This window comes from Xiphophorus hellerii, chromosome 7, assembly GCF_003331165.1.
Source record: "Xiphophorus hellerii strain 12219 chromosome 7, Xiphophorus_hellerii-4.1, whole genome shotgun sequence".
Taxonomy (NCBI): Eukaryota; Metazoa; Chordata; class Actinopteri; order Cyprinodontiformes; family Poeciliidae; genus Xiphophorus; species Xiphophorus hellerii.
Window position 1 is genome coordinate 7,887,071 of NC_045678.1, and position 22,256 is coordinate 7,909,326.

General features: G+C 42.8%; 1 protein-coding gene across 5 annotated transcripts in view; it reads right to left on the reverse strand.

The window, feature by feature from the left end:
* Positions 1-351: 351 nt before the first annotated feature.
* cacnb4a (calcium channel, voltage-dependent, beta 4a subunit) overlaps positions 352-22,256 on the reverse strand; it is a 37,940-nt gene continuing 16,035 nt past the window's right edge. For 2 of the 5 annotated variants that reach the window (XM_032567461.1, XM_032567464.1), the window contains 12 exons: positions 17,424-17,543; positions 14,146-14,268; positions 13,133-13,260; positions 12,030-12,106; positions 11,833-11,852; positions 10,835-10,915; positions 6,600-6,658; positions 6,407-6,516; positions 6,121-6,272; positions 5,222-5,317; positions 4,949-5,125; positions 1,760-2,585 (listed from right to left, as the gene is read on the reverse strand). In XM_032567461.1, the coding sequence (XP_032423352.1) occupies positions 2,319-2,585; positions 4,949-5,125; positions 5,222-5,317; positions 6,121-6,272; positions 6,407-6,516; positions 6,600-6,658; positions 10,835-10,915; positions 11,833-11,852; positions 12,030-12,106; positions 13,133-13,260; positions 14,146-14,268; positions 17,424-17,543 (1,410 nt within the window). In that variant the 3' untranslated portion in view covers positions 1,760-2,318. Of the gene's footprint in view, positions 1,493-1,759; positions 2,586-4,948; positions 5,126-5,221; positions 5,318-6,120; positions 6,273-6,406; positions 6,517-6,599; positions 6,659-10,834; positions 10,916-11,832; positions 11,853-12,029; positions 12,110-13,132; positions 13,261-14,145; positions 14,269-17,423; positions 17,544-22,256 lie in introns of those variants that run through there. The other 3 variants (XM_032567460.1, XM_032567463.1, XR_004339887.1) reach the window with 2 other exon arrangements.

A 22,256-nucleotide genomic window follows, 5' to 3' on the forward strand; every position in this document is an offset into this window, starting at 1 on the left:
GCAGAGGTGACGGGGCAGAGGGATGATACTTTAAACAGGAGCCAGGAACCACTCACGTCTCTACAACTTCAAGGACACAACTGGGCCATTAAACCAAACCATCAGGCTAAAATTAGGTTAGGCTAGTAAGTAAAAATAAAAATTTGGCTTTGAAGCGCTCCAACTTTTCATCAATAAAATGTCTAACAGGAAGGTCTGGTCAAAGATCCAGACTGATATTAGTCCAGAAACTACAAAAGAGTGTAGTTTCTCTGCAACTGTTTAACCAGGTACTATACATCATGCGTACATATGAGTTTCTATGGATTTGTGCACACAAATCTTACGAATGAAAGATTATTGTCGAAATTGTAAATGGTTGAATGTATTTTATTCAAGATACAAGAACAAATTCCTGGATTTTTGCTTGCTTTAAGGAGATCAGATACTGAAAAACAAATTTTTCTTCATTCCTATGGCACATAAAAATTTTAAAAAAGTAATTTTTCAGATTGTAAACACATCAACAAATAGCATGTTCTTTTAGTTTGCTTTTTGTTTGGTAAAAATCAGATAAAGACTAGCGGGCAGTTCATATTTTATTGAATTCAGGTCTACCACCTCTATCAAATGCCCTGCAGAAATTTTTTTTTCCTGTTCGGCTAAAGACAGTTACATGTAACTGTTAGTATTGGCTAGCAAGAGCTCCAATGGGTATAGAAAAGTCCTTCCTTTATTCTGTAGTTTTCTATTTTCATTCTATTTTCTAACTGAAGTTAAAATAATGTAAAAAGTTACACCTGAAAACAAAGAAGACGGCCAGGATCAGCTTCTGAACATTTTACAGTGATTATAAAACCTTTAAAAAAGAAATCTTGATCTGAGTTATATGCAGTACCTTGAATTAAACCAATGGAATGTAATCAGATTTACCAAAAGTTGAATTTTAAGTTTCTCTTCTGTCATTTTTGACAACATTTACACATGAAAGCTCTCCGTATGTCACAAACTAAAATCCACTCTTGTATTTTCATAACCATGCCTTACTAAACTAAACTAAATGCACATTATAGCATTTAGCACTACAGCTACAGTGCCTTACTAAAGCATTCATGATACCACCTCACTCTTTAATGTATTACATGTAGGTGCTATGTGGAACCCCAACATAAAGTACCAGATCATTTGAAATGAAAGGAGAATGATACATGCGTTTACATTTTGTTTTGATTGCAGCTTAAAATTTTTAAGGTGAATGTACCAGATCAGGAGGATGACATTTTGGCCTATTGAAACACGTAGACTTTGACAGGACCATTTTAACCCTAGACACCTAACATACTTTCTGCATACTCCAATAGTTCTTTATCCCCCCAATACTGTATCACCACAGGTATATGCCGCCACCACCATGTTTCATCCCAATTAAAATTTCAGCTGTGAATACTCTTGAAAGGCACTGTATATTAAATAATACACCCCAAATTATCCAGACGGGTAAGATAACAAAACGCTACACTTCTGGGTCTTAGTGACCCCTCATTCCTGAGGTTTGGAGCTTTAAACATCTCTGTACTTACGCAACTTTGCATACGACCGATTGAACAAAAATGGGAGTTCAGGGAAAGTAAAGAAGGGGGTACGGGAAGCTACTGGATGAACTTTGAAGCTACTGGATGAACTATATGCAGTGTATATATATATATATATATATATATACACACAATATATAGTTTGGACACAACTGTATATATATATATATATATATATATATATATATATATATATATATATATATATATATATATATATGACGTTGTAAACAAATAGCAAAAGTCAAAAATTTTGGAACAAGCTCGCTCACGTCGAGGACGGTAGTACACAACCGTATTATTAATGGCATATTTTTGCTTCCCTCATGTCTTAAGATACGTTTAAACTGAGTTGCTGAGTCGCAGCGGGACACTGTCTGGCACCGGCTTCGCAGCCCTCCACCTACATGCTACAGGGACAGCTGAGATGGCAGGGAAAGTGTAGAAGACCCCACACTTTCACTTGCTAGTTGATTTAACTTACAAGCTACTTGTGTGACACATTAAAACAAGCTAAACTTCCACCCTTTGTTTAAAACATAGTTCTTGTGCTACATGTCCACCCTCATATTCACATCATAGCAAGGACAGTTTTTCTTTTTTTAAATATTAGGTTATAAATGTCCAAGGTCAAAACGGGATATGAGGTACTACACAGACATAAGAGATCGTTCTAGTTCACATGACTTAAGTAGATTCATCACGACGCCGCCTCAGCGATTGTGTTCGGCGCAGACGAGTATCGGCTCACAGCCTGTGCCTGGCGCAGTCCTGGCTGAAGCCTCCGGGGGATCCGCGATTGCGGTGAGGCTTGTAAGAGTCCTGGTAGGGGTCTTGGTAGTCCTCCTCCATCAGCGGAGAGTGGTCCCTGCTGTGCTGTGAGCCCGAGGACAGGCGGTTGCGATTCTTCCGGGCCCGCTCGTTGTGATAGTTCTCGTCCGCGGGCATCAGATTGCGGCGCTCGACGGGGGAATGGTCAGTAGTCGTGTGGTTGCTGTTTCGATTCTTTTGGGCCTATTTGAGAGAGAAATATTATGAATGTGCAGTTTGTATGTATGTATAAAAATATACGAAAGCCACTTTCCTCACTGTCTGACGTTAACGCAGACCAAACTTGTCCTGTTTTAGGTTAGTTAGGATAACCAAGTGAGAGAAAGAATATCGTTACCTTCCTAAAATGATGGAATAAGTTATTTGTTGCAAAAAGTTTTTTTCTTTTTTTTTTTTTAACTCAAATTATCTTTTTGGGGAAAAAAAGAAGTGGCAACCTTTTTTTATTATTATTTTCCAAAATCACTTTTGTAGTCAAGACATGACTTAGGTCAATATTTTAGGAAGGTGACGATATATTTGCTTAGTACTTGGTAGAAATATCCTTAAAAAAGGCACGTTTGGGTATTCTTCCATAAACTTCACTTCGCTTGAGTTTTGACCAATTGTCTTTATTGTCCTCAAGTCACTTTTTGAATAATTTCATGGTGTGACTCTCCAATTGAAGACCCGATTGTGTCAAAGCCTTAACTCAACATTTCTATATATTGTTCTTTAATGACGTAACGCCCTCACATTTCCACCGCTTGTCTTCAGTACGATTGGTTAGATGAACGTTGCACCATCTTGAAATTGCAATCAAGTCGAAACCAGACTCATTGAGGTCCACAATTCTCTTCCTGATTGCTTCTTTTCCTCAAGATGCCACACCAGGAAGCAGCGTGTTTTAGTTGTTGCCCTAAAATAAATCCCCAGCTGTGTGTCCATTTAACTCCAATGTTGTGAGTCAGATCCTTACAAAGCAACGGCATTTGAAGGAAGATTGTGAAGCATTAAAAATAAGACTAAAGAGGACTGCTGCATGAAACAAGGCTTTCAATCTCATCCCAAAGAAAATCGTGAAAAGAATAAAATAATTTCTAGATGGTTTAACTTCTAAAATCACAGACACACGCAAAGCAGAACAGACTCAAAATAGAACGGGTCTTAGTAAGAGCAGCTGGATATTTGCCAGTGTTGTAAGTCAAATTCCAATCTAAAGTGAAGAGATCCGGAAAATGTTCCCGGATGACTTGAAGCCAAACACGCATTCCTTAAATGTGAAAACGAAGCCTGTGACTCATAGAGCACAAAAGAGAAAAACAATAACTTTTGGTTGAATGAAAAAAAAAAGTGTCCAACGCGATGATTTGAAACGTGTGGCCAACAAATCAAAAACACACAGCCAGTCTGGAAAAGAATTGTAAACATCAATTCAACAACACTTCATAAGGAGCAAAAGAAACTTAAGTAACAGAAGGGAAAATTTCCCGTCCACAGCAGATTCCTTGGTTTGCTGTTGCAGGAAGTAACATGAAACCTTCTGCAACTTTTGTGTCATGATGAGTATCATATGAGCAGTGGCTGGTAGGTGGAGCTAACAACCAATCGTCTACCTTGCAAAGGTCTTAGCCTTTTCCACATTTTGTCTATTTGCAATAACAAACATCAGTGTATTTCACTTAGATTTTTGAGGCAAATTAAAACGACCTGACTGTATCTGCAAAGCGTGATGCGCATTGTGATGAAACCGGACATGTCGGGGATAAAGCTATGGAGAAGTTTAAAGTAGGGTTAGGTCATAAAACAATATCACAAACTCTGACCTTTTTCACCGGGCACAGTTTACGTCATTAAAAAAAAAAAAAAAAAAAAAAAAGATAATAGCAAAGAAGTAGCCAGAAGTCTTGTGGGAAGTACTGAGGGTCTGTAGAAACCAACAGCTCAGGTGGGGAGATCTGTTGAAGAAACAAATCATATTCGTGGAAAAACTAACTAAACTTAAAACACACCATTCCCACTGTGGCGACAGTATGGATGCATTTCCTGAGTGCTATTCTAAAGAAAAATGGGCAAAAATCTTTGTCTTGTACAAAAGCTACTGGGTACATTCAGCAGCCCAAATGACCAGTGGCTTTAACTCAAGCTAAAGGTTATGCTACAAAGTGCGTCTCAGATTTTTCTTAGAAAAGAATAAAAAATACAAAAAGCAGATGTTATGTTCCTTTTACTTCATAATTATGCGCTACTTTGTGTTGCACTTTCACAGAAAACACCAACAAAAAACATTGAAGTTTGTGTTTGTAGCAAGACGTAAAAAAGACTAAGGTGTATGAATACTTTTTCAAAGGCACGGTTTTAAATGACACGGGTGAACAATAAAGTTTTATTGTTAAACTTGATATGAATGGTTTGATATTTCGACTGGTCAAAAATGGCAAAAAAGAAAAAGATGGCTACAAAACTATGAGGAACAGTTAAATATTCAATTACACACAAAGAAAGGTGAAAATGAATTGAACATTAACAAACAAAAACAAGCAAACAGAACCCAAATTTATGTTCACCTGGATGGCAGCCGGATACGGGGAGAGAGCAGTGGAGCCCAGATTGCGTCCCAGCAGGGGGTTGAGCGGCGTGCTAAGTGAAGTGTGGGTAGCGCGCCAGTACGCTTCCAGGTATTCTGCCAGGTGTTCGCAGGCATCTTCAAGCTGGTTCTCGTCCAAAATAATGTCAAACATCTCCTGTGATTGGAGGGGAAAAGGGGAAGGAGAGCGGGGAAAAGTTGCTGGAGTTTGCAAATTTCGAACAGTTTTCGAGAGTGCTTAAAGTCTACTCACAGACGGACACTGGGCTAGTTTTTCTGCTGCAACAAGCTGCACGTTCAAGTGTTTGCTTTGGGACTTCCCTCGCGATTTGATCAGACGCTGCAAGACCTGTCAACACATTTAAGGGCAGAGAACTCAATTAAACGTCTCCAAATATGGAATACGTACAGCTATAAAAAAAAAAATTCATGCTTGTCATTCGAATACTGTTTTTTGTAGTCATTTTTATGCCTTTCAAAAGTATGAACACTTCTTGAACTTTTCCACATTTTGTCACATTCCAACCAAAAACTTAAATCAGTTTGATGAGGGTTTTATGTGTTAGGCTAACACAAAGTAACACATTCGCTTGAATTGTAAACATTTTCAAAATGGCCACCATTTCGAAGTATACAGCCTGATCAGAACTAACCAAACCTCTACCACATGATGAAATAAGATGGTAAAATTGTACAGTAATGTTAGTGTCAGTAGCTTGTGTTAATGACTTTGTTCACACTAAAAACCCAGGTTATTCACTTAAGATTACCATATTAGCTGCTATGGAGACAGCAAAAGCTAGCTAGCCATGTTCACACAAAAGTACAAATAAAGATTTCAAAAGTGTGGCCTGCATTTGAATTTAGTTGCCTTTATCTGGTTACCCCTAAATAAAACTCTATGTAACCAACTGGCTACAGATTACTCTGAACACCATTCCCATAAGGAAGCATGGCGGCGGCAGCATCAGGCTGTGGAGATTAAAAAAATGTTTTTTAAAATCTGAGAACTGTTTGGTCGTAGTTTGTGTTTTGTTTTACTTTGTGTTGGTTTGTCACCCAAAATACCAAATGTTAACTTAAATATGAAAAAGTTGAAGAGCTATTCATTCCAAGGCAGGTTACGTTTACATATTTTGCTTTCAGTCTTACCTTAGGAGATGACACCTTAACATGGACAATAATGGGAGCTAATGAGGTCTTGATAAGCTGTGCTGGGTGATTTATTGTGTCTGCATCCAACACCACTAGCTGTAGAGATCTGGCCAACTCAAAGATCCTTTCTATTTCACACTGGACCTCAGCTGTAAGAAAACAAAGACATATAGCAGGGCGACTATGAACAAGCAGCAGTATGAAACTAAACACCAGACTTTAATCTGCTCAAACACACACGAGACATGCACATCATTGAGTGAGACAGTTCCTGTAGCTTTACCGAGGCTGGAGCGGGTGTTGGACCTCTCAATGATGGCCCGTTTACTGGGGTTGTTAAGTACTGACCTCTTGGCCAACGATATATCAGCGGTGACCCTCGTGATGGATATCCTGCAATGAGGCAAAACATGAGTGAGCACTGGCAGCCCGGTGACGACCTAACGAGGGACGGTCTGTTGACGCTGGCCGCTCACCTTCCATCGAACCTGTGCTTCAGGAAGTCAAACAGCGCTTTCTGCATCATATCCGTCACCTACAGCCATGAGTCAGAGAGACGGGAAAGTAGTGAAAAGACTGAAGGAGAAAACAGCCATGGTGTTCAATACTGCCAGATCTTACAGGTTTCTTCTGTTCTGACTTCTTTTGTCATGCTAAAATGTTAGATTGTCGCACAAGCTTTCACAGCAGAGACAAGTTTTCAAATGAGGACTTCATTAACCCTCTAAGGACACAAAGTTATCTGATGTCGTCAAAGAGCAATACGTCATTCCTTTATCTAAAAAAGAAACCTCAACAACAGATGAGAACCAAAGTTGCTATCGTCCGTCAGTCTGGAATGGATTACAAACCCGTTTCTAGGCCTTTCGGACTCCTACAGTGAGAGCCGATGTCCAAAGGTGAAGAAAGTCGCAAACCTTGAAAAGAGTACGTTTACATCTCTCCCACAATGTTAGATACACTCCTGATCAAAATCTTAAGACCAGTCCAAAAATTGCAAGAATTAGCATTTTGCACCATTGAATCTTAAGAAGGTTCTAAGTAGAGCTTCACAATGTTAAAAGGACAAATCAGTGCAAGAGACAAGAACATTTGAGCAGGGAATTGTCTGAAAACTGAATTTACACTCAAACAGGATTTTTTCAGCTGATCAAAAGTTTAAGACTATAGTCTTTAAAAGCCAAAAGCTGTGCAAACATCTGGATTCCATGTCATTTTCTGTGAAGTCTTTACACTGTCAAGACCTCCTGATGGCAAAAGCAAAAAAGCTCACTGACTTTGAACGTGGTAGGATTGTTGAGCTGCATAAGCAAGGCCTCTCACAACGTGCCATCGCTGCTGAGGTTGGACGCAGTAAGACAGTTATTTTGCATTTTTTAAACGATCCTGAGGGTTATGGAACAAAAAAGTCAAGTGGTAGACCCAAAAAAATTTCACCAGCTCTGAGCCGCAGGATCCGATTGGCTGTCCGTCAAGACACGGGACGATCCTCTACCCAAATTAAGGCCATTACTGGTGCTGACTGCAGCCCAATAACCATCAGACGGCATCTGCGAGAGAAGGGCTTCAGAAACAAAAAACGTCTTCAAAGGCCACGTCTTCTTCAACGCCACAGAATTGCTTGTTTGGACTTTGCAAGGGTGCACCAAACATGGGACATTGAAAGGTGGAAGAAAGTTGTCTTCTCTGATGAGAAAAAATTTAACCTTGATGGTCCTGATGGCTTCCAACGTTACTGGCATGACAGGGAGATCCCACCTGAGATGTTTTCTACACAGCACAGTGGTGGGGGCGCCATCATGATTTGGGGTGCGTTTTCCTTCAATGGAACAATGGAGCTTCAGGTTGTGCAGGGGCGTCAAACAGCAGCTGGCTATGTGGAGATGTTGCAGCGGGCATCCCTCATGACTGAGGGCCCTCGTCTGTGTGGTAATGATTGGGTTTTTCAAGAGGACAATGCTGCAGTTCACAATGCCCGCCTGACAAAGGAGTTCTTCCAAGAGAATAACATCACTCTTTTGGACCATCCTGCATGTTCCCCGGATCTAAACCCAATTGAGAACATTTGGGGATGGATGGCAAGGGAAGTTTACAAAAATGGACATCAGTTCCAGACAGTGGATGCCCTTCGTGAAGCCCATCTTCAACACTTGGAGCAACGTTCCCACTAGCCTCCTGGAAACACTGGCATCAAGCATGCCTAAACGATTGTTTGAAGTCATCAACAAGAATGGTGGAGCTACTCATTACTGAGTCCTTTTTTTTGACACTTTGTTTCTGTTTTGGGGGGTTTTAGGGTTTTTTTGAGCTATGGTCTTAAACTTTTGATCAGCTGAAAAAATCATGTTTGAGTATAAATGCAGTTTTCAATTAATTCCCTGCTCAAAAGGTTTTGTCTCTTACGCTGATTTCTTCTTTTAACATTGTGAAGCTCTACTTAGAACCTTCTTAAGATCCAATAGTGCAAAATGTCAATTTTTGCAATTTTTTGACTGGTCTTAAGATTTTGATCAGGAGTGTATGTACTCAGAGTAGGACCTAAAGCAGTGCAGGCCTGACTTGTCTTCTGTAAGTCAGTGGGAATCATTCAGCAATAAGAAAGAAACAACGCAAAAATGGCTTTTAAGAGAGAGCTTCAGGACCAAAAACAACGAAAAGGTCTGTCTCACGCTTGCAAAAAGACAACAAAATAAATAAATCATGCTTTCGATCCCAAGACTTGAAATAAAATGTTCTGTCAACCAATGAATCGAAAGAGAAACATTTTGAAAGTCCCATTGGTGGTAGTAAGACGTCCAGGGTTGCTATGTTACTTCGGTACTATAGGATGACTTGATGTAGCTGAAGAAGTCATGAACTCTACTCTCTACCAGACAATTGGGAAAGAGAATGTCAGGTCATTTGGTGACCTTGTTAACCCAAAGAACACACGGAAGTCCCTCTCTAAATGAAAACACACACGTATTTTTGATTAGCCTAGTCACAGCATGTACTTATACCAAACGAGAATGATGTGACTTAACCCCAAAAGGCCGATCACGCTTAAAAAAACCCTCCATTGTGGCAAAATTAAAACAAAAGTGAGCCAAAAACTCAATTAAATTAAAAACTCAAACTCAAGGACGGACAAGTAACCAACAATCAAATGGAAGAAAAAAACCCCACAGAGAAGCTCTATTGGTGGAACGTTCTTCCAAATGATAACTCTACCACTAAAAGATAGTGGTAGACAGCTAAGTGTCTCCATATTGCTTAGGATAGAGGCAATGTAATTTAGAATGAGACTAGTCCATTGAGTGTTAAACATATTTTTATTCACGTTTAAACAGCTTGGTGATGCTATTGAAACTGAGGCTTTGTAGAATGGATTGAAACAACTGGCTGAATATTGTGACCCAGTTTGTTGGGTTAGAGAAGAGAGCAGAAGCGGTCTCTTCAGAGTCCGCCATTTTGAGCCATGCAGCCTAAGCAAAGCTAACCACCAATAAGATGATAAAATAGTGGTGTTAGTAGGTTGTGTTAATGACTTTAGTTCACACTAGAACCTCAGTTCATTCACTTATGATTAGCATATTAGCTGCTATGTAGCTAGCAGAAGCTAGCTAGCTATGTTCACACTTACACATAAAACATACTTTTCAAGAAAAAGCAAAAACATTTTGTTTGGTTGATTAAGTGAGTATACACAAATTTCCTTACTTTTTTAAAAATGTTGGTCGTAAAAAAACTGTGGCACAGAGGCATTAGGTTTAAAGAAAAAATAAAAAACAACTCAGAAAAATAGTGAAATAAAGATAAATTTTTTGTACCTATTCTGACAAAGAATTACCCATAAACATTAAAAAAAAGTCTTTCTGGTGTGGAGTGTGTGCCATACGTGAATCAAAGCAAACAATTTAGCCAACTCTTTAATATGAATAAGTCAAATAAGCTTGATTTCATTGCGTCTTAATGTTGTTTGTGATGAAGCATGGAGCTCTTGCAAGTGCGGTGACTGACAGTGTAGGTGCACATCTTTACTTTTAATAGATTGCTTGTGATCCTGCTGCTTTTATATCCTCAGAGAAGAGTTTACAGCCACAGAAGGTCAACTGTGTCATTTTAATCGGAGGCTGACACAACACACAAATCTCCTTTTCATGATCACCTACTCAACCAGCAAAAACAATAACTCTGGCAACAAATCCACATTTTGTCTGCTCTACCTTTACTTTAGAAAAACAAAACCAAAAGCAGCAACAGACGCCTGGCGTGAAAAAGGTTTAGGATTTTTTATGTTTTTTTTGTTGTTTTTTTTTGCCGTCCCACACACTTCATTTCAAAGTGCGGTTCACATTATTCTGTGCTTCTAATTTCGATCCGTGCTCCACTTTTTCAGACTGATGCGGTTTACCCAGAAGGTTGTTGCCAAGGCAACGCCGGGACGGGAGGCGAGGAGCGTGATTCCATGACAACTGACTTCAGCGCTCCCCGTCACCTTTCTGGACACGCATTTCCAACCGATAATAAGTGAGGAGATTTGATTTTTAATGTCGTGTTTGTGAGAACCAATGAACAAATAGTCATCTAATAAGGGGGCACACTGCACGCAGCGGCGTAGATTTACACTATTAGAGACAAAAACTGGTTGAGAAATATAAGAACTCCAGTTTATGAAGACAATCCATATCAAAATTTTTAAAAAAAGAAAAAGAAAGAGGTTGAGACTTGCCTCGTAGCCTTTCAGGGATGGACCTACCAGGACCACCGGCCTCATGGACGGAACCACGTCATACGGGGGGACGTGCTCAGCCTGGAGAGGTCACAGCACACACAGCTACAGTCACATCGCATAAGTATCACTCAAGCTTTCCAACTCACTCTATAGCCCTCCAATATGTTTAGAAGCAAGTGGTTATTTTATAGCGCTCCACTGAAAGCAAAGAACGAGGAATGTTGAAGTTGATTTTCAGCATAAAGCCTCATAAAAGTCAGTCAGCTCAAAAGCATTTTCCTTAGATATATTCATGGCTCAGTCAACCTCCAGAGCTCAAAGTTCAATTTAAAACTAAATATTAAATAATTCCATTAAAAATGATTGCAAATATGTAGGAGTTATCCATCCAGTCTGACTGAATTTGAGCTATTTTGTGAAAAAGAATTTGCAAAGTCGTCAGTCTCCAGATTTGAAAACCTTGAATAGAGCCATAATACAACTGCAGCAAACAATGCTTCTACAAATTATTAACTCAGTTGGGCTGGATACATTTGCACTGTGCATTTTTCTTCTAGAATTTGTGCAAAAATTTTAAATCTGCGTATTATTCCCCCGCCCCCTTCTTTACGGTTATGCATAACTATGTGTTTGTATATTGCTTAGAATCCAATTAGAACACGAGTTCACTTATAATATACTCTTAACAAAAAACACACACAATTTCAGTGGAGTGTTTGCGTGTTTCCTCTCCACCCGTGTGTGTGTGTTTTCTCTAGTTGCTTTAGTTTTCTCCTATAGTCCAGAAACATGCAACTGAAGACTACAGTATGTGCTGCCCTTAAATAAGAGAGTGTGTGTTAATGGCTATTTGGTTTTACAATCTGACTTTCCAGTTATTAATAATAAGGTTATGATTAAGAAGGTAACAAACACCCTGAAGGCTGGTAGATGGAATTAAATCATTATTATGTTGTTTATATAATAGAAATGTTTAGGAAATCAATCACACTTACCACTTTTTGTTTTTGCTTTCCTGAAATTAAAAGTAGCAAAAGAAAACGCAATTAAGTGCCCTGCAAAAATTGCTCCATTGTAGTCATATAAGAAAAATAGGAACACAATCAAAGCAATACAGAGGCAATTAAATTCAGTTTTGAAAAGATAACGATCCTTTTTTTCTCTCTCAAAATCAATAGAGTATGGGAGTCACCTGCTGAGTTTGGGTTTGGTTTGAACGTGCCTGACACCATTTCTCCCAGACTGGAGGAGGAATTTGCACTGGATTTGCTGCTGCGGTGATGAAAGTAAAGAGGATGAGCAAAGAATCTGATAAATCTGAAGTTCTGTGTTGCATCTGTTAAAAAAAATGCAATTAGGGTGCATTTAAATCATACTAAGAAATCTCAACTTAATAATGTGACCACATTCAATTCTACATAGAAACTGAAAAAAAAAAAAAACACAGGCAAAAGGGAAGCGTTCAATGTGAAATATTATTGTAAAGACTGGCAAATAAATAATATACATAACTAAATAAAAATATAGATTAGATTAATCACTGCGCGAGTCAACAATCCTGGCTGTTCACGGCTGAACACTGGGGGAGTTCATTAAGCATACCGAACCCTATTTTTTGCAACAAAAGACTCACAAAAGCAAAACGGTCTGAGCTGCCAGGTCTTTTATCTGGCAGCGTCGTCTCAGCATCACTAATCATCTTGTTGGTGAAAACCCAACAGTCCCATCTGATGGAACATTCTGCGATGGCTGCAGTCCAGGGACACCTCGGCGAGGCTGGACCACACGGCACAGCCTGGCAGTCGTCCAGCCGACTTCTTGCTTATGTGTCGGTTTCACTGCCAGCCTGGCTCCTCGTCCCTGAAGTGTTTCTCTCCTAAACACAAACCCACAACACCCTCCCCTTCCTTCAAAGTCTCCGTACCCCTGGTAGTGCAGCATATTACTGTGAAAATCTTTCAAGTGTGGGACACAAGCAGAAAAATGGACGTATGTTTTCCATAATTTCCGTTAGCCACTTGAATTTCAGGATGACGGCCATATTCTTCAAGATGGCTGTCGTTTTTGAGCCTTCGAAACCAATTATTGACATAAAATGTCACCCATTTCCCATTTTCATGACTTGGTCGTCCTAATGGTTAGCATTTTTTTCAAAACAACAAGCTCTAGGGAACATCTGTGCCAAAATAGGTTCTTTGTCCTGAAATGCTCAATCATCTGCTGCAGTAATTGCTATCTGTCGGCCTTCAGATTATCTGCAGCCACTCCTGATGTCTCCACTCATCTGATGCTCACCTGTGGAAGCGTCCTCTCTTCTGCTCCTGCTGCAGCCGGACGTTTTCCAGCTTCAGCGGGCTGGGAATGAAGCCGATGTCGCAGCCTTCTTTCACCAGGCGGCCGATCCACCAGTCGTTGTTGTACTTCTACGAAACAAAAAGGGAAAACTAAGCTAGAAAACAAAACTTTCATGATTATGTTTCAATTTTCATTAAAAGAAAGAGAATGAGATATTCACATTTATTTTCATTAAAAAAAAAATCATCGTGAAGAAATGAGTCAGTTTTAGATTTTCAGAATTCAGTTTCATAAACATTACGGGGTGACAGTCTAAGCGAGGAAAAGTGAACAAAATAAATTTTTTTAATGAAAATGCAATATTTGTGTTCATTTGGGTCCAGCTGATAGCTATGTCATTGACAAATTCCCTCTGTATGATTGTAACTTTCTATCTTTTTCAGTGTTTTAAGCCTTTCGTTGATTTATGATCCGGCCCTGTTTTAGACACCTCCACAGCTTTATCCATGAGCTTTCTGTGTGTTTCTTCGTCTTCCTAATGCTGTTTGTCTCTAATATTCTTTAATAAATCCTCACATTTGACAATTGTGCATTTTTTTGTTCCAGATAAAATGCAGTTAACTGAATATGAATACCCCTGCAAGACACCGAAATTTGGATTTCAGTCCCATCTTTTTTATAGTTGGGCGAACTACGGTGGGAGGAGGACTGTTTGTGTGCGAGAAAGAAAAATGCATGTGTTCAAATATCCATATCCTTATTTTATAGGTGTTGAATACAGTGGCTTTATTTTTAGTAATAAAAGCCTCGCACAAAAGCCCCTTCTGAAGCTGCTACCCCTGCGACCCGACCTCGGATAAGCGGAAAAAGATGGATGGATGGATGGATGGAAGCCTCGGACAAAACCCACAACCAAACAATTATTAAAGTTCTGTTTGGTTGAAAACGTTACAGTTTGGAACAAATCCAGTGGTCCGCAGGTGAAGCGTTAACAAGCTGCATGTGTCGTGAACCTCTTTGATGTGGAGGAAGTCCTTGGCGTCAAAAGAGACGGCGGTGCCGGGGACAGGAACGTCCTCTTCCAGCGCTCCGCAGTAGCTGACATTGGTCCTCACGGCAAATGCCACTGCTTTACTCTGTGACGTGAAAGGAAATAAAAGTTAATTATCGTCAAATTTTATTCTCATTCCAAAGCCAGGAAGCTCATTTAACACAGAAATAAATCACAGTTTGCAATAACTGCTGTTGTTTAGACTTGCTTGGGTTAGTATGACTGAAACTGATTTGGCAGGAACACATAGATTTTTTTATTTCATTAAAATAGGACTGAATACTGAAATCATCCAATTCATCAAAAACATTTTAAATTTGAATTTCATACAAACTAAAGGCACAGAGGGGACACACTCTCCATCTCTTCTTCTAAAACTGTAAAAGTCTAAACAGGCTAAAATTTGTAAGTGTCATGAAGTGCGGGTGGTGAGAGTGGTGAGGCAGATGCAGCGGACCCAGGTAAGATGAGTTATGATGTTTTTTTTTAATGAAAATAACGTAGTCCAAACAACGAGCAGGAGTAACACACACTGAACACGAAGAGACTAAACATTGACGAAAAATTGACGAGGACCCGACGAGGAACAAGGAACACAGGTGGAGTTAAATACACAGGGGGTAATCACAGAACGAGACACACCTGGGAACAATCAAGGGGAGGACAGGACAACGAAGAGACTTAAGGACACAGAACACTCTAAATAAACAAGGAAAAACACAGATCCTGACAGTACCCCCCCCTCAAGGGCGGCTACCAGACGCCCAGAAAAAAAAAAAAAAAAAACACAACAAGGGCGGGCAGAGGGGCGCTGGACGGGGGGCCAGAGTCCAGAAAAAACATAAAACAACCCACCGTTGTGGGCGGAAACACAGGGAGGGCCAAGAGTCCAAAAACAACAAAAAACTACCCACTGGGTGGGCGGAGGCAAAGGAGGCGGGAACCACGGAGGTGGTCTGGCGGTCGTCCGCGGCGGCGGGAACCACGGAGGCGGTCCGGCGGCCGTCCGCGGCGCTGGAGGCGGGAACCACAGAGGCGGTCCGGCGGCCGTCCGCGGCGCTGGAGGCGGGAACCACGGAGGCGGTCCGGCGGCCGTCCGCGGCGCTGGAGGCGGGAACCACGGAGGCGGTCCGGCGGCCGCCCGCGGCGCTGGAGGCGGGAACCACGGAGGCGGTCCGGCGGCCGTCCGCGGCGCTGGAGGCGGGAACCACGGAGGCGGTCCGGCGGCCGTCCGCGGCGCTGGAGGCGGGAACCACGGAGGCGGGACCCCAGGAGGCGGTCCAGCGGCCGTCCGCGGCCCTGGAGGTGGCGATGATGAGCCCCGGGGGCCGCCCACAGACGGCGATGACGAGCCCCCCGAGGTAGGGTCTCTGGTGGAGCACAGGGGGTCTCGGTCGGAGCACAAGGGGTCTCGGTCGGAACGCTGGGGGTCTGAGTCTCGGGTGGAACGCTGGGGGTCTCGGTCTCGGGTGGAACGCTGGGGGTCTCGGTCTCGGGTGGAACGCAGAGGGTCTCGGTCGGAACGCAGAGGGTCTCGGTCGGAAAGCAGAGGGTCTCGGTCGGAACGCAGAGGGTCTCGGTCGGAACGCAGAGGGTCTCGGTCTCGGGTGGAACGCAGAGAGTCTCTGGAGGAACGCAGGGAGTCAGAGTCGGAACGCAGGGAGTCAGAGTCGGAATGCAGGGAGTCAGAGTCGGAACGCAGGGAGTCTCTGGAGGAACGCAGGGAGTCTCTGGAGGAACGCAGGGAGTCAGAGTCAGAACGCAGGGAGTCTCGGAAGGAACGCTGGGGGTCTGGGTCTCGGAAGGAACACTGGGAGTCTCGGAAGGAACACTGGGAGTCTCGGAAGGTGCGCCGGCTGGAACGCCGGCTGATTCGGCCTCGGGTGCGCCGGCTGGAACGCCGGCTGATTCGGCCTCGGGTGCGCCGGCTGGAACGCCGGCTGATTCGGCCTCGGGTGCGCCAGCTGGAGGTGAGCCGGAGCGGAGCCTCGGGGCCGGCTGCGGGGGCGAGCCGGAGCGTAGCCTGGGAACCGGCTGCGGGGGCGAGCCGCAGCGAAGCCCTGGAACCGGCTGCGGGGACGAGCCGCAGCGAAGCCTTGGAAACGGCTGCGGGGACGAGCCGCAGCGAAGCCTTGGAAACGGCTGCGGGGACGAGCCGCAGCGAAGCCTTGGAAACGGCTGCGGGGACAAGCCGCAGCGAAGCCTTGGAAACGGCTGCGGGGGCGAGCCGCAGCGAAGCCTTGGAAACGGCTGCGGGGGCGAGCCGGAGCGGAGCCTGGGAACCGGCAGCGGAGGTGACAGCTCCGGAAGGCGACGAGGGGCCGGGTCCACCGGCGGCTCACGTCGCTGTCTCCGGGCTGACCGTGGAGGTGGCGGATCCGGAAGGCGACGAGGGGCCGGGTCTGCCGGCGGCTCACGTCGCCGTCTCCGGGCTGACCGCGGAGGGGGCTGCTCCGGAAAGCGACGAGGGACCGGGTCCACCGGCGGCTCACGTCGCTGTCTCCGGGTAGACAGCGGAGGTGACGGATCCGGAAGGCGACGAGGGGCCGGGTTCACCGGCGGCTCACGTCGCTGTCTCCCCCGGCGTGAGTAACGGCGGGGGCCGAATCCGGAGGGCTTTGGGGTGGGGACTGGTAGGATCTGACATTTTCTAAATGCCAGGGTATAGTCTGAGTCCAGTCCCATCTCCTCCAGCAGCAGCGGAGATGGCAGGATCTCTACGTCCTTGTAGAGATCCCGCTGAGCCAACTCCAACTGCTGCTGGAACCATGCCTCCTGGTCGTGCTGGGCCATATGCTGCATTCTCACCGTTCGGTATGGTCGGGTCCTTCTGTCATGAAGTGCGGGTGGTGAGAGTGGTGAGGCAGATGCAGCGGACCCAGGTAAGATGAGTTATGATGTTTTTTTTAATGAAAATAACGTAGTCCAAACAACGAGCAGGAGTAACACACACTGAACACGTAGAGACTAAACATTGACGAAAAATTGACGAGGACCCGACGAGGAACAAGGAACACAGGTGGAGTTAAATACACAGGGGGTAATCACAGAACGAGACACACCTGGGAACAATCAAGGGGAGGACAGGACAACGAAGAGACTTAAGGACACAGAACACTCTAAATAAACAAGGAAAAACACAGATCCTGACAGTAAGGATCTACCAGTTCTGCCGCCCCGGCCTGCAGGAGTTTCATATAAAACTCGATTGCCATGTGAAAAATCCCCATTGAAACTAACCTTTGCCCTCTCAAGCTGGACAGTGGCCTGCTGCTCCCTCTCCTGTCGGCCGCCCTCCTTCTCCTCCTCCAGGGACACATCTGAGTCAGACGGTCGGCTTGTGTAGGAATCAGCTGAGCCCTGCAGAGCAAGCAGAGAAAGAAAGGACACCCACCTGTAACTGGAAGCAGTGAAAGGTAAAAAATAATAATAATCACAATAGAAAACCAGCATAGTAGCACTATCGGAGTGATAGAGATTGACCTAAAGAAGGTAAGTATTTTGCGGCGGTGACTGAATCAAAAGCGTTCGACTGCAAATAGATGCGTGACCTGACAAGAACCTGTTAATGAAATGAGCGCAGGGACAAAGTATTGAGTGGGAGTGTTGATGTGTTTGGACTGCTGTTGTTTTTTATGACTGGTTTGTGTTATTTCTCCAGTGGGATCAAAAGAAGACGGACAGTAGATGATAAATCATCTGGACTGAAAGATTCAGACACTTTTCCCCCCCTGAACATGAAATCAGATCCATCAAGGGAAAACATTTTTTACTCTATAGAGTAACTGTGAAGGTATAAGTAGTTTTTTTTTCTTAACCCCTCCAGGGGGTCTTTTGTGGGCTCTAGTGTCCCTTATATGATAGTAGGCTGACAGGAAACGGGGAAGACATGCGGCAAATGTCGTCGGGTCCGGGAGTCGAACCCGCAACGGCCGCGTCGAGGACTCAAGGCCTCCAAATATGGGTCGCGCTAACCACTACGCCACCACGGCACGCTCTATAAATAGTTTTTTAAAGTAACTTCTTTGTGACCTCCAATTACACAGAGACCATCACTGGACAGACATTCTCAAATTCACCGCGTCAAAGTTCCGGTATCATGTAATTTCCAAGCATATAGCTCCATTTTATACCACAATAAAGTAATTATGTTACCATCAGTTGTTATGAAAATGCTGTACATATCAAACACTACTTAAAAGACATCTTACTCTGCAATTTGACCGCTTACAAAAACCGGCCTGTAGCTCTTTAAGAAGCTCACACTCTTTCTGACACTCTGCCTTCAACATGTAAAACACACCTTTACCATCAGGAAAAAGAGGAATCATACAGAGAAAACACGAATCCAGAGGGACTTTTTCACAAAACACTGATCCAGTTATCTTATCTGTTTCTAAGATTGGCTGGGTTGCTGCTGCTGCTCTGTGACAGAAAATCTGTACTTCACACTACAGCTGAATAATTTCCGGATTAGCATAAACACTGAGCAGTTTCTTCTTCACAGCCAGGAGAACAACTAGATCCTGTTCTAAGCTACAGAAAGTCTCTAGGATCCAACAGCAAATTTGTACTCCTGACACACAGGTATGGGAGGAGCTGTACGCTTCTGGTTTTACTGGGTCACTAACTCTAACCCTTAATATTAACATAGACTCACCTGCCTGGTATTAAGGGTCATTCAGACAGATAATGTACTTGTTAACATGCACATATGAATGGTAAACAGCCTGTACATTTGTAGCACTTTATTGCTTGCTGATGGCGGCAAGCCAGTGGATTGTAGCCACGGCTGCTGTGAGGCCCTCCGAGCAGTAAGCGACAAGCACACAACGACGGAGATGGATGGAGCAGGGCTTGAACCGTCAACCCACTGGTTACAAGGCTAACTCCAGCCACCATCACATCAACAGCTTGACAGAGGAACAGCATTGTGATGACTGAAAGAGTGTCACAAAGAGCAGGAGTTTCTTAAACAGACATAGTGACTTTCAAGTTCTCAAATGCTTTGAAAGTCATATTTGATATATACGGCATCTTTATAACAACTGAATGTAACATGGCTACTTGATTGTGCTATAAAATGGCACCATGTGGCTGGAAAATACATCATGTTGTCCCTTAATATGTCAATAAGGCATAACCTGTAGCGACAATGTTCACAAATTTTGGGCATTTTGATATAGAATAGACAGAAGCAGAGAACACTGATGAGTTGAAAGGCTGCTGCACCAGTAAGCCCAATAAAAGTGTCATGAACTGCAGTGTGAGGTGGTGAGGCAGACGCAGTGGACCCAGTAGCTGAGAGAAATGATGATGATTTAAAGAAAAAATGCACAAATAATCAAAAATTCCAGGCAGCACAGGATGAGCAGAAAGGCTAAGGCTCACCACTGGTAGCAACTGGCAATAATCCAAACAATACTCGACAGGACGAGACAGAACCGACAAGGACCCGACAAAGACACAGAAACACAGGTGGCGTTAAATACACAGAGGGTAATAAGGGAACGAGACACACCTGGGAACAATCAAGGGGTAGACAGGACAACACGGAGACTCAAAAGACACAAAAACCTAAAATAAACACACGGAAAAACTCAAATCCTCACAAAAAGAGGCTGTATGATGAAGATGGAGGACCTGTGGAAGCTTTAAAAACCCGTATAATGATGATCCCTCAACATGTTGTCGCAATTAGGACACGATGAGGCAAAACGAAAGCATTGAGGAGACAAGTCAACAGGTGAAGTGGGGGATGCCATCCTCGGAAGCACCTGACAACTGAGAAGCCCAGGTTAGATATATGAGTAAAGTCAACCTGAGAGATTAAATTGTTTCTAAAATGAAAACCTCGTTAGTAAGAGGAAGTTCTAAAGCATCTTCTGTAAATCTATAAATAGGCGCAAATGCACAACTATGTATGCTGCCTATCAAGAAGTCAGGATGCACTACAGCAGCAGTGATCCTTGAGATGCTTGACCCTAAGATATAGGTTGTCTTTCAAATGGGGCTGTCCAGGCTGTGGGAAACCTCCACTGGGCAGACTGGTCTCTGTGGGAGCTGGGACAGTTGTACAGAGATGAAAGGACCGAAATAAGTGCAAAAAATAGCAAGGGGTCAGAGCAACAGTCACAAACAAGTGTATTATAGTCAGCAAAAGCCCAAGACATCAATATGTACTCCCTGCTACCCAACCTGTGCGACTTATAGCCCGGAAAATATGGTAGACAAGAAGGCAGTCGTGATAGACGGAATAGAGATGTCAGGAAGGAATGCAGGAAGCTCAGAAGAGCTAAGGGCTCAAATGGGAAATAAAGAGGTTGTGGAAATTCAAAGCCTGATTGGTGCAAGTGGTCAGTGAAGCACTTGCTGCTTCGTTTAATTATGTCAAGCTATAGGCTGCTGTAATGTTTCTGTTTCTCATGATCTATATCTCAGTCATAATCCTTTAACCTGGCTTACATATGGTCCTAAATACTGACTTATCGTCGTCACAAAGTCTTTAATGACCTTAATTTCAGTTGTGTTTTCAGAAATGTGATCTTCACTGATGAGAGTACATCTCTTTCTTCCCAAGTGTCTGCTGCCGGTGCCATTCGACGGTGAAAATTATGGCTATGTTCCACTCATATGCCTGAATGTGGAGTTTGTGACGCTTGATGCAATCACACAAGCAGGCAGCATGTGTGACTGATAGTGAAGACAGTTGGGAACAGATGGCTGTTTCCAAATTGCTTAAACATTGCTGAGATACATACCATTCAGCTGGTTAAAGAGCAGGAATTGATTCCAGCAACAAAGCTGTTTTGTATATGTCAATTTTCTGTTTTCTGACTAAAAGGGTAGACTCATTGTCTCCAAAGTCATGAAAGATTAAAACAAACCAAAAAAATAAAAAATAAAAAAAATTCACGAGGCTATAGGGTTTCTGGTTCTCCTTCCGGTCCATCAGACCAGGTGGATTCTGATTTCCGTATGGTGGATGTTTAGCATCCTGCCTTCTAAGCCAAATGGTTTGAAAAAGTGCAGTGCAGCAAAAAAGCTCACCTAACAGATGATAGCACCATCTGCTGCCTGTGTGCACGCAGCCCCATACCCAGTTCATCATAAAACATGAATAAAAGCATGTATCTATAGTTGAAAGCAGGGGATACACAACACAAGATTTAATGTTTTGATTTTTTACGTGAAAAAATAAATAAATAAAGGAAAAGGACACCAGTCTTGAACATGGAAACAGTTTGGAAACCGCTGTAAACTTTTATAAACATGACTCAGGTTAGCAAATTTCTGAACATGAATATGAGCAGTGATCTCCACAAATCTGTTTTTTCCAAAAGAGCGGTGAAACAAAAAGCCTTAAGACGTTTGGTGCAAACCACAGAGAGGTCAAAGCCCAAAGGTAGTCATTACACTTTGGATCTGACTGAACAATATGTCATTAAATCTAATATTTCCACATGACTAGATTGTATTAATTGCATTTATTGTGTGCTTTGGTATAGCTATAAATGATTTTGATCATATTTGTTGTTGACATCTGTTGCAAATTGGTGCTCTCTCAGAAAAACTAGTTGAATCTTAGTTGAGTTGAGGTAAATACATGGACACTGTTGAATAAATGGTGCTGAAAGCTCCAAAACATGTGAGAATGGGATGTATGTCCTGCTGAGCGACATACAGCCAAAAGTACAATCAAATTATTAAGATCAAGGCTCATTTATGTGTTTGAATGGCTTAGTCAAAGTACAGACCTCTAAAACAATTGCAAAACGTTGCTAAAACTAGAAAGCTGATGCTCACATCCACTCTCCATCCATTCTGACCGAGTTTGAGATGTTTTTGGGAAGAGAAGTGAGAAAAATCTTCTATCACATCAAGTTCTGACAAAATACTTTGTACTTTAAAGTATTTTGTAAACTGACAAAAAGGGGAAAAGTTGCCTTTCCGAGACAAAAAGAAAATTGTGTAAAAGGAAAATCTGTAATAATCTTTAGCAAACATCTCCAGTACACACAGATCTTGTACAGCTTGACCATTTTTTTGGTGTCATTCATGAAAATGACATTA